Genomic DNA, 16,589 nt, shown 5'->3' on the forward strand with positions numbered 1-16,589 from the left:
AAAGAGAATTCTAACCTCATTCCATGTCTTAGAAGAGCCCCTGCTAGAGCCTGTATTGCACATGTAAAATATTTTATGAATTGGAACTATGCTTCCTAAAATAAACTAATCCTTTTCCCCCTTTATTACAGTTCCACATATGCTTTTTTCCACAGAATCATTAAGGTTGGAAAAGACCTTTAAGATCGTGACGTCCAACCATCAACCCAACACCACCATGCCCTCTAAACCATGTCCTGCAGTGTCACCTTTTCAACTGTAATGGAACCATGCTTCCAAAAATCAGCTCTCTCAACTGCACAATACAGGCTCTAGCATACTGAGGCTGTATTTCTACTTCTCTATCTTTCAAATTTCATGAAAGGAATTTTTTTTTTCGTGGCTTATGAACAAAATTATTCTGTCTTTACCGTGTTTGAGTTGTTTCTGCTGTACAAACTCCTACTGCAGAGAATAATGTAATTTTGTTTCAGTTACTTTCAGTGACTTTTGTAATGCGTAAAAAAGGCAACTTGGGGAAATAAAAAAAAAAAAAAAGCTCTCTCTTCAATGCATGTAGTAGCCTCCTGCTCTGCAGTACTTGGTCCCAAGGAGGATTTAAGGGACATGACCTTGTATTTTAGTTTGGGGACTGAAATTGCTAAGCCGCTCTGTGGCATTGGGTTTGATAGCCTGTTACCTGCAATGCCTGGTGGAGAAGGAAGTGCCTTAACGTGGAGTTGTTAGCAGTTTCATGGCTTTGCTGATTTAACTGAGTAAGAGCCAACACCATGTGCAAGTTATTACAAAGTCAGACTCAATTTATTACTCTTCGGCAATTAAAAAAAGGCAGAAGACAACGTCTAGACATTCTGGTGTTATTTAAGGGACAGCAAAGCTTTGTATAGTTCACATACGTAAGGTGATAAGAACATAACCTTCAGATCGTTGCAGTCCAAAGGAAGGACAGGAACTGGAACATCAACTTTCTGCAGCTTGCGCCAGTAAACTACTGGTATTACAGAGACCGACACAGTTAGAGCAACATACATATCTGTAATGATTTAAATTAGGTGTTTACATAATGATGTTACTTGATTGTTTTAACAAAAGCATGGAAGTAGGCTAAGCTTTCCACAAACCAAGTCACAAGTGGAACAATTCCCTTGGCACTGCCTTTCTAGAACAATGCTGTTGTAAAAAAAGGGGGGAAAAAAAAGAAAAAATGTACAATAGTACATATAGTTTTATAGTAAAACAGTATCTGAACAGATTCAGTTTTCCTTCTTTTATTAAAGCATATACAGCTTTATAAAATATAAACCTTCCAAAGGTCAAGTTCAAAAGCTTAGGAGAGGCTTTGCTAATTCTAAATATAACAGCCAAAATACCATTGCTCCTATAAGATATGTGTTTTATTTTACCTCAACAGTTTTAGCCTTGGAAGGTGAACCATGAATTTGAGGAACATGTTCTGTGTAAGCCCAGCAACATTCACCACGTCAACTGAAGACTCCTCCTCTGATGGGAATGCTCTCGTTCAGCCCGTGTTCTATAAGTTTGATGTCCTCTAAATCATCCTTTATAATGCTAATTAGGTGACTCAGGCCTTCTTGCTGCTGCTTCAGATGCTGCAGGTAGTTTAAAAAACAACATGAGCATAGTTCAACTTCACAGATTTTAAGTAATATTTCTCAAAGGTGCCATGTCTGGTGGCCTTGGCACATGGAAAAGCCTGGCATAATTTCTTTGGAAGAAGGAAACCCAGCATTTTCTGCACTAATAGCCTAACCGCACGGAGTCGCTTTGTGCAACGCCTTGGTGCACTGTCACTCTTCATCAAACAATTACAAAAATGTGACATTCTAGACACATCTCCCAAGTTAATGCGTAGCTGGCTTAAATTACGAAGTTCAAAGAGTGGCCCAGGATTCCACCCAGTAATACTTACTTGCTTGATTTCCCTTAAGAGGTCTGCATCTATGTAATAGCGCTCTTCAGCCCGCACTGCTCCAAAGTGGTTTTGCATCCTGATTTGGGACATGAGCTCATTGAGTCTGCCCTAGGAAGACAAACAGGCTTAAATCAAACGCAACTCATTTACATCTGTCAGAGCTCCAGCACGTACCACTCCTCAGGTCACTGTCACCAGGGCAGGAACCATTGCCGCTTATTCCATTTTTAATTTTTTTTTTTTTTTTTTTTGCAAAGGGCAAGCAACTCCAATACTTCTAAGAAACCAAAACCAACTTAAATACATATCAGTCATGCAGCAAAGAGCTTAATGCTACAACCTAGTAACACTGCTGGACTTCTCTTCTGAAACATTTCCACAACAAATATATATGCAAGGTTTGGAAAACTTACATTCTTTTGTGAGGAAAAACAGAGTTGTTGGCAAAGTTCTATTAACTACTCACCTTGAACTGCGTAGGTGCGTTAAGTTCACACTGAATTGTATCTAACTGTACACGAAGCTGCTCTTCATCTGCTTGAATGGCATAACCACTTTTCCTTTGGATCTCCTGCTTTATTAACACCTACAAAAGAAGCCTTTGAGGTTCATTAGAGAAGACTTTGCACACCTCTTTCCCCACTAGCCCATCCACAAGTCTTTTTGCCCTTCCTCCAGCACATCTCTCATCAGATTTGTTCTGTCATTTAGTCTGCTGCTCTGAGTAAGCAGTGAGACACGCTGCGCACCTGAAGCTTTTCCTGACAGCTCCGCCTGTTACTTAAAGCAAAACCATTTAGATGAAGTCAGAATTTCATTTTCAACACTGGCCATGCACAAGACTGCACAGGTCATCCTACCCCCTCTCAGTTTGCATTCTGGCACTAGACTGTGTGTTAGAACGAGTTATTTAGCCTACCCATTTACCTGTAACGTTCTGTGAGAAAGCGCCATCAGTTTCCTTTTGTACTGTGCAATTTTTGCCATAGTTGTCGTTTGGTTTTTCTGCAGCTCACTGATATCTTCTGATATTATCTGCAGAAGAGATGGAGTCAGATGGAATTCATAAGAGCTTCTGATAACAGGACACATCATTAGTTCTGATTTGAAACCAGGAGTTTCAAAACAGTACTCAGACCAGCAACTTGGCGTCCTCACCAAAGATGCTTTCAGAAAGCTTTTTGGTAGACCTCTACTCTTCTGGTTTCTATTTATTTTCATATCCAACTGGGATTTTCAAAAGGCATCAGAAAACTGGGTGCCCAAATTAAAGAGTTCATGCCAGTGCAACTTAATTCAGCTGGTTTGAATTAGCCTATAACAACACAGCAGGCTTGAACCTGAAAAATACTAAAGCCAAAACGTACTGCTCAGTTTTTGGCCAAAAGGTAATTAAGGAATGTATTAAGAAATAGTAATAAAGAGTCACAGCCCCATGCACATGGTTCCAGTTTCAGTTTTCAACACACAGGAGGCTCATTTAATAGCGCATCCTTTGTCAACAGCCAGCAGTCATGATAAAGATGAGAAACCTTACATCTAATCGAGTTTGATGCTGTTTGGTCATCTGATCTTGGACCTTCAATCTTCTCAACAGTTCCTTGAAACCCACCATTGGCACAGGAATAAGCCTAAAAAATACAAATATTTCTTACAACACATTTTTATATTAGACACGTGGTATGGATTAATAATTATGACTATAATCTAAAGTTACAGATGATCTTGGCCTATTATAAATCAAGATAATGCATAATCATATCTTGTTTTACTAAGTTCTGCAGTCCTCAACTATTCCTAACAACCTGTTTCTTTTTCATAAAGAAATCAGCTTAAGTAAGTTATCTGTAACCACTGGAAGGTACAAGGGTACATTGCTTTCAGCTGCAGGAATAAAGAGAAAACACCATAATGGTTGCAAAAAAGTCACAATAACTAGTTCATGTAATGGAGGACACCACAACTTTAAGTAATGCAAGTAAGGCTCTTTTTATCCTGACAGCCCTTAAGCACCTAAATGGGTAAAGGGATTAGACAGGCATTTCTAGTAATCCTCACTGCTTCAGATGAGATCAGCACTTGACAAAGTTACTAGATAATAAGTTTCTTACAAGTTACCTGAAGGATACTACACAATATTATCTATTCCTCCCCATTCCAAGTCTTTTTGTAATACTCGGACAGACTATTAGACTTACTTGTCAGGATCAGGATTATCAACTTTGGCTTGTTCCCATATAATAGGATCAACACCTTAAAAAAACCCAAACAAACAAGTTTTTAGTATGGATAGATCTGAATAGATACCACATCTTACCGCTGTTAAGCAGGAAAAATACTAGGAAATACACAAACCCTATGAACTATGCTAACCTGAATGACTGTTATACAAATTAATGTTAACTAAACAAGGGTAGTTCTTAAAAGTCTCTGTCCTAGACTGTGGCAGTAAGTTCAGTCCAAAAGGCTGTCAAGCACTTCTACTGGTTTGAAAGGAACAACCCACAGGTGAACAAATCGGACAATCCGTACTTAAAGGGGAAAAATTCCTATCGTTTCCACTGTATGCTACACTTGGGTCATCTCTCCTCTTGAAGTTGCTTATTGTATTTAAAAAAAAAAAAAATCAGTAATTAAGTGATCAAGTACCAAACCAGTTGGCAAAACAATCCCAGTAGGAATTATCATGGTTCCTAACAAGATTTGTCTAAGGATTTTATCTGTTGACAGAACAGTTGCTTGTTTTGCCATGAACTGTTTCACCGGGTAAGTACGTAAAATAAAAGCAGCCTAATTGTACGTGTACATCAACATCATGTTGCAAGTTTTATTACATTCTCCAAACCTCACTGCAAATCAGATCAGTGTATAAAATGCACATACCTAGGTATGCTAGGAAAAAAACAAGACAACACTGATAGGAAAGCAATAGACTTTCTGACCAGAGAAAGACATGCAAAAAAGAAAAAAAAAAGAAAAGTGCTGGTATTTAACAATTTCAGGCCAGCTTAAAGAGGAGACCAGAACAGTCAGCTACCATAACATTCTTCACTGCACAACACTCCAGGTCATTCCTCATAAAACGTGTTATCTTTATACCAAAGCTCTCATCTCTCGAGGTCTGACTGCTTCTCTAGAGCTCAGCTCTAACACCTCTTCTTGCACATCTTACTGCTTGATTAGCCAGCCTACAAACTCAGCTTCGTTCTCAGTCATGGACTAACAAGCTGCACCCACCCATTGTGACACAGGCCTTATGATACACCTCCAATATTAAAGAAAGCCAATTTGCTTGTACACAGAGCAACTGCTTCTCCCTGACGCTGCAGCAGTTGGAAAACGCTGCTGCTTGTCCCTCATTTTTCTGCGAGAGTAGGCCAAGTTCTTTTTGCAATCCAGGTAGCATAACCTTTGCTGTGTTTCTAACACTGTGGTCTTACTGAACATGCTACATATTATCTGCTGGAAACCACAGACTGCTTTACTCGACCCACTGAAGGGGTTCACTGCAAGTACTACATGGGATACTACATAGACAGAGGGAATAAGCTACAATTATCCTATGAAATGACATGAGCAGCACTTAACTACTCTAAAACAAAACTGTATACATACTATCTGTGGCCACATACACAGGCTAAGCGACCCCCCACCTCCAAAACTATATAGGACATGATTATTCTGATATTTAACTTTTTTTTTTAATTGGATAAGTTGAAGTGATTTATGATGGCTAAATCATGTAGTATGGTGTTGTGTGGCATACTACTGACAAATCATAACTGTCTTGGTGGACTACATTGCACTTCAGAGGGAAAACTGGCTGTAATTAAAACCACTACATGAGTAAGTCAGAGTGCCTTGGAAACTCTTGTGGTTTTAAAAGGTGTTTTCCAGTGGGCTGACACCTGCATTTTTCCCAGAGACCCAAAGAAGCCCCAGCAGAGGCCCAACTGTGTCCCTGCGCAGCCCCAGACCGCATACCGGCAGGAGGGTTCTGCAGGAGCTGTTTGACTTGTGCCGGGGAGAGCTCCGTTCTGGCCATGGAGAGGCTGACCCCCAGCTGCTGCAGGGATGATTTTATGTTGGCTTGTTCAAAGTGGGCGTAGAGGGTCGTTGCGGGAACTCTCCGGGAAGTGCCATTGGGCGAGCGCTCAACAACGTAGATGATCACTTCTGTCCTGAGCAAGACAAAATGTGTACCATCAGAAAAAAGTCAGCAGTGTATAGAAACTAATAGAATAAAGAACAGCCCTAAACCAAAGTTATCGCTTCTCCCAGCTGACTGTTAACTTCTTTAGCTAACTGAGATATAAAGTAAATGCAGGGTTTAACACAGCAAGGCAGAAAGAGAAAAGCTGTAAATACCCTACAAAATTACATTCCACCTCCCAGATTTAACAACCATATTATATGGTGATACTAGTATGACATTAAGAATAACCTAAAACCTTCGGTCTTTAAAACAGAACGAACGAACTGTGGTAAAGTAAGAAGCAGAAATGTCAGTGTGCTGAAGTACTTCAGGCAGACTAGCCTAAGGCCCCCAAAAAAGTATAAAAAGATATAAAACACACAGAACGAGCCAGCTCAACTAGCCTTGGAACAGCTTTCCCACTGAAACAAAGGTCTGCGATACGAAACACTGCAAAGACCTTATTACTATACATCCCAATGCCCTTCCACTTTACGCATGACCAAGTGAAGACTACCTCACAGCTCCTAAAATACTAAGTATTTATCCCATCCTCATGGTTAGCATCCTTATCTGCAATTTTGGCTGCTGAGCAGTGTCTGGGGAAGCCTATTTCCTGAACGGAGCTGAGGTTCTCAGCTGTGCACTCCAGCAAAACCAAGTAATGTACACAGGAAGATACTGGACTTAACGCCTTAAGAAAAAGCAACACGAAGGAATGAGAGACACGAAATCAAACTCACAATTAACAGATCTAAAATCAAGGAGAAAGGGAGACAGAGCAGACTAAGTACCAACCCTGTATAACATGCAATACCGGATAAAACCACAAAACTGTGTCAAGTTCACATACTGGTCATCTGGCATCGTTTTAACACCTTCTACGTTGACAGTGAGGGTCTGGTTTCCTCCCAGAATTTTGTGTAGTGATTCTACAAGCTGCTGCTGCTGGCTTCGAATATCTACTTCCTTTCTGTTAAAGACCAAGACCACGAGGCCATCTTCATCTTTGTTGTTGGGCATTAAACTGTAACCCACAGCCTGCAAATGAACAAACAAAACCTGAGGATATATTTCATAGCAAAAGCATATCTATGTGACATGAACGGTCAGTGGCTGAACCCTTCAATTTTTAGAGCAATTGGTTCAAAATTTAAGCTACATGTTCAGAGATGAAGAAACATAACATCAAGCCCCTTTAAAATGTTCTCTCAGAAGGCCACCAGTAAGGTAGTTTTGAAACAGTCCAGATTTTTACAAAAAGTTTTTAAGTATCCATTCCCCATCGGGGGCGGGCAGGGGGGGGGGGGGGGGGGGGGGGGTGCGGAAAGCAGCAGCTATGGATTAGGAGATGCCCACTCAGCAGGGTATTTATGCTACTTCTGAGCTGATACCAATCAGGGACATTTTACAAATTTACACTTCTTCGAAGTTGCAAAAGGAACCAGAGGACCAGACTTTAATACAGAAAAATTACTAGAGTTCCAGAAGAGTTTTACAACATTACATTTCCAGACGTCTGAATGAAAAACAGTTACTGACAAAACCTAATTGAAAGGTAAGCCAACCACAAATCTTTATGGATTTCTTAGCATTTTCCTACTGTAGATCCAGACAGTTTGCCTGGCAGTACAAGTCAAAACATGGACACAGAGTATTTCTGCTAGATAAGACATGCATCACGTAAGGCTCTCACACAAGAATTTGGCACAGCCGATTTTCCTTGTGTTAGCAAGTATCATGGGTTTTCTGTACAATTGCTTATAAAGTTTAATGTTATCTTTATCCTTGCTGTGATAAAGCTGTAGTAAGGTTAGATGTTTAACTCAACATCATAATCTAATACAGGAACACTTGTTACCACCTGTGCTAAGTAACAGCACTCTTTCCCCGTTTCAGAAAAAAACCTGTTGGCTCCAGTGTAAACTCCACATGACTTGTAGGAAAGACCTAAACTGTTCACTCATTATAAGCAAAAGCAGAGTGGCAGTTTTCATCTCATCTTGCCTATGAACTGTCACACCAACATATCACTGGTGACATGTTGGACAGCGGGTGCTTTTTAAGGCCCTGACATGCATGTGGGTGGGTGACTTGCACCTTTCCCCTTCTGAAGTTCAGGTGCTGAAAGAAATCAGTTGGATAATGTGCCCAAGAGCCTGGTGTCTGTCAGCAGAGGGTAATTTCAAACTATAGCAGATTTTTTACTTCACATACCTTAGAAGCACACTTTTCTCAGTTCTGCGTGCTTCTCATTTGTTCTAGAGCTGGAATTGTGTACAAGTGCATTCCTTGAACACCTGTGAAACCCTTCAGGTAATGCTTCATTCTCATCAGATGTCTGAAGCTTACAGGGGCAATAAACCAAACTAGCTTATGACGCTTGACTCCGATACCTGTGCTACCAACTTCTCCACTATTTTTCTTAGGCATCCACCATTGCCAGCATACATCAAACTTTTCAGTATTTCACTTAAGGTACATGAATTCATAATGGCATTAGTAATACTCAAGTCATAGGGACAAAAATAAACCTCGTACGTGACACTGTCTAACTTGAGAGGAAAACTTCTCCTTTTGGGAAATGAAACTCTAAAATAACTTATTTTAAATCACACAACTTAGACTTAGCAATTTTTCAAAGCCCATAAAACTCTAAAGCCACTTCAGGCAACAACTTACAAGAAAGTAAGCTTTCAGGTGCATTATCAACAGAATATTCAAGGTAATGCCTAAAAAGGCAATGCAACAGAAGCCAAACATTTGTTACGCAGGCACACAGTTGCTGCAAAGATCTTATAAAAGTGTCATGACGTGCATAATCAAAACTAGTCTTAATTAGATATTAACCTACATTCAGGTTAGAAAGTTTGCACTTCAAAGAATCAGCTTGGGAAAGGAGGGTATCACCATGCCTGACCCAAATCCACTTTCATGTCTGAAGCTTAGCAAGAAAGTCAGCGGGCGTGAGATTTGCAGAGGATGAAGAGCTACGTATTCTTTGTTGACATGAGAAGCATGGTCTGGAACTGTTGACAATATGATACAAGGCATAGAGTCAGCTTTAGCATTGGCAAGGATAAGGACACAAGAAAGCTGAAAGCTCGTGTATTTAAAATGGTATGCACGCGCCAGGTTCATAGAGGGTTTTTCTAATGTAGGCAAAGCAATGAAGAAAGACCCTGAAGTTCTTATTCCAGATGTTAACAGTTTCTTTCAGATGTGAAGGTTATTTTAAATAGTTTCTCTAATATTGTAACCTAAACAAATACACATTAAAATTCATTTCCAGAGATCTGCTCCAACCACACATGCACTAATCCAAACACTATCATAGCAAAAGGTTAGTTTCATGATCCGTATGTGCACTCATTATCTAGTACCTCAACAACACCCAGATTTCCAGCATCTATCCATCTTCAAAACTTTAAATTAGCATGCATCAGAATTGTGTACATTACCTGGAAAAATCCTGTTTCAGAATACTCTTAACAGTAACAAAATCTGATTTAATAGTCACGAGACACTCAGCAAGCAGACTAACTGCTTCAGAACCGTTTGTGGGCAGCTGAACAATTCCATACCTTAAACCTGCAAAAGGGGTTTTCCTGCGTGAACTCCACCGGAGCGATGTTATTGTTGAAGTACCCTTTGCCTGTTCCCCAGAAGGCCTGAAGCTGGTTCCATTTTGCCAAGATAGCATCTCTCTCATCTCCTAAGAGTGTCGGAGCCGAGAGGGCACTGGCTGTATTGATGAGCTGGTTCGACTGGGCAGGTGTCTGAGCAGGCTGGCTGAACAAGCCGCTTCCTAATGCTGTGTTGGATGAAGAAAAACAAATGAACTCCTTTACCAACCAAGACAGACTCACTTGCTAACACATACCATCTGCGTATCATTGGTATCACTTCTTTTCACATTTTGAGAAGCAAAATAAATGCACAGAATAAATAAATAAATCAAAATCAGATAATGTTTTTAAGTGCCTTTTTACACCCAATCTTCATCAGCAACAGAAGTTCCTGAATGCTGAGTTAGAAGAAAAGATTTATTCTTTTTTCTTTAAGTGAGATGTCTATATTCGCCCATGACATCATCTGGCACCTTTGATATCTAAATGTGAAGGGTAGATTTGTTATTATAAATTCAGCGGACTCAGAGCCTGCAGCTGGTCATTATCCAACTCACATTTAAACTGAACTCAACACTGTTTTTCTCCCCTTTCTCGTAATGCCACGACTGCCAACAACAATTCTGTAACTATTCTTTCTACCACTGCCAAACCGAAGGGGTGAATATTGTTTTCAGAAACTCAGGGCTGAAACTCAGAAACTGGCTTGAGCTCTAGTTTAAGAAAAAGGCAAGGACTGCAAATACAGGCATTTCAAAAGCCAAATCTCTGAGCAGTCTCCATCAATCAAGAGATTACGTGTAACAACCTCCTTTTATGATACACTTCTGTCCCACTACTTGTGCGCCTATTGCAGCCTCATGCTTTCGTTGCTAAGGAAGGGGTAAATCAAGAGAAGGCCGTACTTACTGGTCTGTTGCTGCTGGGTACCGAAGCCTCCAAAGCCTAGCCCAGTTCCCAACCCACTACCCAAGCCAGTTCCAGTTCCTGTGCCAAAACTAGTACCAAATCCAAAGCCTTTGTTCTGGGTAGCACCAAAGAGTCCTGGGGAAATAAGCAAAGAATTATGGAGAAAAACAGGAGAACAGTACCTGTGAAATGAAAAACATTACTGCGAAGGGCTGATGCCCTACTGTGCATTCTAAAGCAAATACTTTCAGACTTGCGCTCTCTTACCGCTGGTGCCTGTATTGGTGGGAGCAGAAAAACTAAATGCTGGTCCTGCAGTGGTGGTAGTTGTCCCAAATCCTCCAAACGCACCTAACAGACAAAGTTTGCAAGTAAGGCAGACGTCACATTGTGAGCGGCAGCTTTGCATAACGTGACAATAAACCGCACACTTCAAGGGGTGTTATGAGAAGAGATGCTGACAGATGGATGTATTGTGTTATAAGCATGTAGTTCACATGGATCATGGGTATCGAGTTCCTTGTCCGAGGAAATGGAGGAGAAAATATGAACCAGAAAGCCAATACATCTATGGTGCGTCAAGAAAGCAAATGAAAAAGCTGCAGTTAATTAACATCCTGTTCCTTTACCAGCAGGATGTGCTTTCCTTAGTGGCAGACACAAGTAGTAAGAGTATTTCTTAGATTCATTCTCAGGAATGCTTCTAGTCAATGTTGCTGCCAAGTGTTTAATAAACAATCTGATGTTTTGTCAGCTTTTTAAACATTCCTAACCTCTTCAGAGCAAAAATAAAAACAAATCAAGTAAAGCCTGAGGCTAGGGTGCACATAATTGCTGTGCTTACATGGGAATGCTGTCACTGCAACGATTTCTCTCTACATGCACATAAAATTCTACAAGGTCTTTTTTTTTTTTTTTTTTTTAAAAGCCTAGTTGCCCTATCATCCTCCCCACTAAATCTCATTTTGAGGTTCAACCACTATCAGAGGAAGATGGATGCAAAAGCAATCAGCCTTCCACAGATTTTCAGGAAAACCAGTCACTGGCTAGCAGGAAGAGACCTAAGTGAGGGCCTGAGCTCCACCATCCCAGAGAAAGCCCCCAGAAACTCATCTTGCCGTTTGCCCCCTTAGAAGAGGTGCCCCGACACCGGGCGGCTGTGCCAAGACAGGTGTCAGTGGCCCGGAGAGCCTCCCAGCGCATGCGGCTGTGCAGGTGCTGGATGCCAGCACACCATCCCTTTGCTCATGGTGGTGTCAATGCACCGTTGGCCCAAGGTGCAGCCTATAGACATCTGACTAGCTCTGGAGAACCCCGTCTCTCCACTTCAAACTGTTTTTAGATGTATTCAAATGAAGAAAGACAGTCTGCTACCAAGAATTTGTCAAAAAGATGCTGCCACTGCTAACTCACATCTCAATAGCGCAAAAAAAAAAAAAAAAAGTCTCTTTAGACCTACTACGCTTATAGTCTTCTTGTATACATACAAAATAAAAAGCTTAAACCAAAGATGACATGCAATTGCATTTTATTTTCATTCGGCAAACATCTTAATGTGAGGGGATATAAGAAGTTGTTCCCTGTAACGTTCAAGTTTCAGCCCTACCAGTGAGTAAGAAACCCTAGCGGCAGTACCATTAGATGACACAATTTTTAGGTAGTTTTGTACTCACAGCAAATTCAGTCATCCTTTCTTGAAAAAGGATCTAAGAATGCAAATTGCTAAACAAAATTAAGTACCCAAGTTCTTTTCTGGAGTAGTTTGAATTCAGCTAAAGAAATACAGTCCAATAGCATTCATACCAAATAAAAACAAAATCAGATCCCTCAAGTGCACAAAACAGGTAAGAGTATGCTAACACAGGGAGCAATGACACTGTGGAATGAATATAATTCCTATACGAGCAGCGGCAACGACACCCCACGGGCTAATTCTACACAAGTAAAAGAATCAGAAATCCATACAGTTAAGCATTTTTATATGAAATGGAAAAGATTTAACTTGAAATTATATCAGCTGATTGCTCAGAACTGATGGATCTACATGGGGCCATGAATGGTTTTCTTAATCAGTACCCAGCACACACATCACGCGTAAGACCCTCCCAGAAGTGTAGAGAATCTCTTAACGAGCGCCTGGGATGCGTGCTATTGCAGGGTGCAGAACTGCGTTTAGGAAACAGATCACAGCAAAGGCTGTTCATTTTGTGCTGATCGTATAAAATTTGTTTCTCCACAGAAACTATTGAGGTGTAGTGTGTTCATGACAGCCAACGGAAGGCCAATGAGGAGACACAGGGGAAGATGAAAAACATGACTGCAGTAGTCCAAGAATCTCATGTCAGGAAACGTGGCGTTAGGGACCAGCTCTGCAATTGTTCATAATTCCCTGGATCTGAATGGAGAATTGACGTTGCCATTTTGCTAGGTAATTGAGGCTTAATTTTGGACTGGGTCAGACTGGTACGTTACCACCATTCATTTCCATTTCAGAGACTGAGTATTTGGTACACGGTTATTTTTTCTCAACAGCTATCTCTTGAGAATTTAATAGGCAAAAAACCCTATAAGCCGATGGCTCTCAAACCCATTCCACTTTCAACGCTTTTATCTCCAGTCTTCACTGGATATGAAGATTAGTACTAAATACAGATTCTCAGGTAGGAATGTAATTCTTGGACCCCTGCTATTAACATTTATTACAGAACAAGTATTTACGCATTATCTACCTGCACTTGCCAGACTGTTACCAAAATTGAATGGTGGAGTTGAGGTAGTGGAAACACCGAAATTCCCAATATTAAAATTCACTGCAGGATTAGCAGTTAATCCGAAACCCCCAAAATTAAACCCACTGGCAGTGGAGTTTGTAGTTTCAAGCCCACCAAATCCTGACAAGCGGGAAGCAGAAAGAGAGCAAGGTAACATTAGTTCTAAGTAAAAGGCAGGTTCGGGAAAGAAAAGCTAAAATATTTTTCCATCACCACGGACACGACAGGCATAGTTAAAAACAAGAGTAAGACATTAACTGGCATTAAACATTGTTTATTGAACACAAGGAGAACAGTTAAAAGCTTTCTGTTTAACCCACTCTCCCTACACCACTGCTGTAAGCATGTTATTTTTCAACTATACTGCATAAAAAGCAGTTAACATTTTGCCATCTTATTTCAAAGCTATACATGAAAATATCAATGTGATTCCACATTCCCGTTAAGAATAATTTTTAACCGCCTAAGATTGCTCGATACTGCTACATCTGTACTAGTGTATCTGACAGTAGCATACTTATTTCATAAGCTATCAGGAAGACAAGAATAAACCATCTTCATGCTAATACCATACCCACATATGAGCAGCGATAGCCGAATAACCGCAAAATACAACTCCAGCTGAGGCACCATGCGTGCCTCAAATACACCAGGGCGGACTTATTCAAGTTATATTCACAAAATCTGTCCACTTCAGCGCTTGCTGGTGACTTACCTGATGCACCCAGGTTTTTCAGCGCTAAGAAAAATGGGCTAATTACAGTGGCTTCCCAATTCCCTCCCCAGGAGTAGCTGAGAAAAAGTTCATGCTAGACAGACAGACAGACAACAGGAAGTCCTGGGGTGTGATCCCAAAATTCCCTCTAATATTGGCTTGCGAGCACAATAAACCCTGTTAACAGTGTACAAGCAGTACAAGATTATCTTTTACTTTAAGACGGGGCCAGAAAGTCTGTGTCTAAAACAGCCAGAGTCAGAGTGAAAGCTCACACAGTACAGCCCAGGCTAACTGCAGTGGAGATGAGCCCTCTCCAAAGGACAAATTCAGACTGCCTAGTCTAAAGGCCAACACAAAATTGTTTTACTAAGTGAGAGTAAGGAAGGCTCTAGTTTACATCTCACCAAGAATGACAGTCAACTGACAGCAGCAAAACAGTAAAAGGGAAAAGGTCTGTCTTCCTTCAGAAGTTAAGCACTGTCTTTTACATTGCTCAAAAATTAACTTCCAAGAGCACATCATCCAAACAGGATCACTACTGCAATCAAAAGTGATGATCCGAGTGACCCGGCAACATTAACCTAGTGCCACCGTGCATCACCACATGACAAGTGCCCGAAGAACAACCGACTCCTCTTTCGGCAGGATCAAGCCCTGGACGCCTCCCGACACGGACCCGCCGCCGCAGAGCAGGAGCTGTTCAGGCGGGAAGAAGAAAAAAACCAAACAAAACCCGGCCGGTACGGTGGGGACAGTGTTTGACCGAAGGCGGGCGGGAGAAAGCAGCAGAGGAGCTCGCACCTCACCGACTCCGCCGAGAAGAGACGACAGGAAACGGCCACACCCGGCCCTGCCAAAGGCCCGCCGAGGGCAGCTCCGCACGGCCGTGCCCACCGCGCTCCGGACTCAACGAGGACCTGCGGGGACCGGGCGTCCCGCCGCCGCTGAGGGGCTGCGGATGGCACTGAGGCGGGGCACGCGCGTCCCGCCGCCGCTGAGGGGGCTGCGGTTCTCATTGGTGGGGGGGCACGCGCGCCCCGCGACCGTTGAGGGGGCTGCGGTTCTCATTGGTGGGGGGGCACGCGCGCCCCGCGACCGTTGAGGGGGCTGCGGTTCTCATTGGTGGGGGGGCACGCGCGCCCCGCGACCGTTGAGGGGGCTGCGGTTCTCATTGGTGGGGGGGCACGCGCGCCCCGCGACCGTTGAGGGGCTGCAGTTCTCACTGGGGGGGGGGGGGGGGCACGCGCGCCCCGCCACTGCTGAGGGGGCTGCGGTTCTCATTGGTGGGGGGGCACGCGCGCCCCGCGACCGTTGAGGGGCTGCGGTTCTCATTGGCGGGGGGGCACGCGCGCCCCGCCACCGCTGGGGCTCGGCTACCACGCCGGGCGCGTCGCAGAGAGAGAAAAAGGCTCCTCCCCTCTCCCCCGCCCGGCCCGGCCCGGCCCGGCCCCTGCCGCCGCCCGGGACCCTCCGCGCTCACCGGTCGGGTTGGCGGCACCGGCGCCCGCCGTCGCCCCGAAGTTGAAGGCCATGAGCTGCTCGTTGGCGGGGCCGCGGGAGGCGCGTGCAGCCCTGGCGCGTCCGGCCAGAAACAAACCACCGCCGCTTCCGGCCGCTGCGGCCAAGCGCTTCCGGGTGGCGCGGCCTCCCGCCGCCAGGCGAGCGCCGCCTAGTGACGCAACCGGCGAGCGCCGGAGGGCTGTACCACTACGCGAGGCGGGGGGGTGGGGGGGAGAGAGGGGACGCCCAGCAGCGGGTCCCCACCCCGGGGGACAGTTAAGCAGAGGGACAAGAAGCCTGAAGAGATCTTCGCCTTGTATGGGGAGAAGAAAATGTCCTGCTTTTGGTTTAACAGAGATTTAAGAAAATCTCGCGGGGAAAACATTCTCAGAAACAGGTCGCAGAAGGGATCGCAGCCATTTAGCAAGGAAAAAGCGCAGCTTAAAGTGCTGCATCATGTTAGAGGGACATAAACAGCAACAGGGATTCAGAAAGCCAAAAAGCTTCAGAATAAGAACAGCTCCGAAGGGCCGAGTCCCAGGTAGGGGTAAGGGGGCCCAGGCCCCCATTCCCAGGGAGCCGCGGCCGGCAGACAGCAGAGCGAGCTCCCTCAGGAGAGCGACGCAGCTCCTTTAGCTCGGGGCACAAGGGAGACTCATCAGCCCCCAGCAGAAGTCAGCGTATATTGATTCAAGAAAGAGATCCACAGGGCCGTACGGTGCTGAGTGCGGTGCCCACGCGGCCTGGGGTCTCTCCATGCCTGCAGCGTCCCTGGCTGAGAAAGACCCCTCTCTTACTGGGGATCTGCCTTACGATGGAAGCAGCAGTTTACCCTTGACCCCTCCCTGACACCACTAATTTGGGGTCAGGCTTTCCCCGCTGTAGGACTTGGCAGGCAGCTAGGAAAGAAAATCCACCAGACTTTCCCGACATG

At 43.6% G+C, this 16,589-nt stretch overlaps 1 protein-coding gene across 2 annotated transcripts; it reads right to left on the reverse strand.

Moving 5' to 3' along the window:
• Positions 1–857: 857 nt before the first annotated feature.
• Positions 858–15,700, reverse strand: NUP54 (nucleoporin 54). Of its 2 annotated transcripts, XM_059826861.1 has the most exons (13): positions 15,636–15,700; positions 11,296–11,307; positions 10,934–11,017; positions 10,667–10,801; positions 9,713–9,942; positions 6,982–7,169; positions 5,918–6,114; positions 4,132–4,186; positions 3,471–3,564; positions 2,861–2,968; positions 2,400–2,519; positions 1,931–2,041; positions 858–1,610 (listed from the first exon to the last, which is right to left on the reverse strand). In XM_059826861.1, the coding sequence occupies exons 1-13, from the start codon at positions 15,685–15,687 to the stop codon at positions 1,482–1,484; spliced, it is 1,515 nt and encodes a 504-aa protein (XP_059682844.1). In that variant the 5' UTR covers positions 15,688–15,700; the 3' UTR covers positions 858–1,481. The 2 variants fall into 2 exon arrangements, with proteins under 2 accessions (XP_059682844.1, XP_059682845.1); XM_059826862.1 differs by lacking the exon at positions 10,667–10,801.
• Between the last annotated feature and the right edge of the window lie 889 nt (positions 15,701–16,589).

Source organism: Gavia stellata, chromosome 19, assembly GCF_030936135.1.
Source record: "Gavia stellata isolate bGavSte3 chromosome 19, bGavSte3.hap2, whole genome shotgun sequence".
Taxonomy (NCBI): domain Eukaryota; kingdom Metazoa; phylum Chordata; class Aves; order Gaviiformes; family Gaviidae; genus Gavia; species Gavia stellata.

What these genes read in the sequence shown, in the direction of transcription:
- NUP54 (XM_059826861.1), bottom strand. Translation starts at nt 15,687, where the DNA reads ATGGCCTTCAACTTCGGGGCGACGGCGGGCGCCGGTGCCGCCAACCCG. An exon ending in TACCCAGCAGCAACAGACCA is followed by an intron (nt 9,943 to 10,666) that starts GTAAGTACGGCC and finishes CATCCAACACAG; the next exon opens with CATTAGGAAGCGGCTTGTTC. An exon ending in AAAACGATGCCAGATGACCA is followed by an intron (nt 6,115 to 6,981) that starts GTATGTGAACTT and finishes TGTCTTGCTCAG; the next exon opens with GACAGAAGTGATCATCTACG.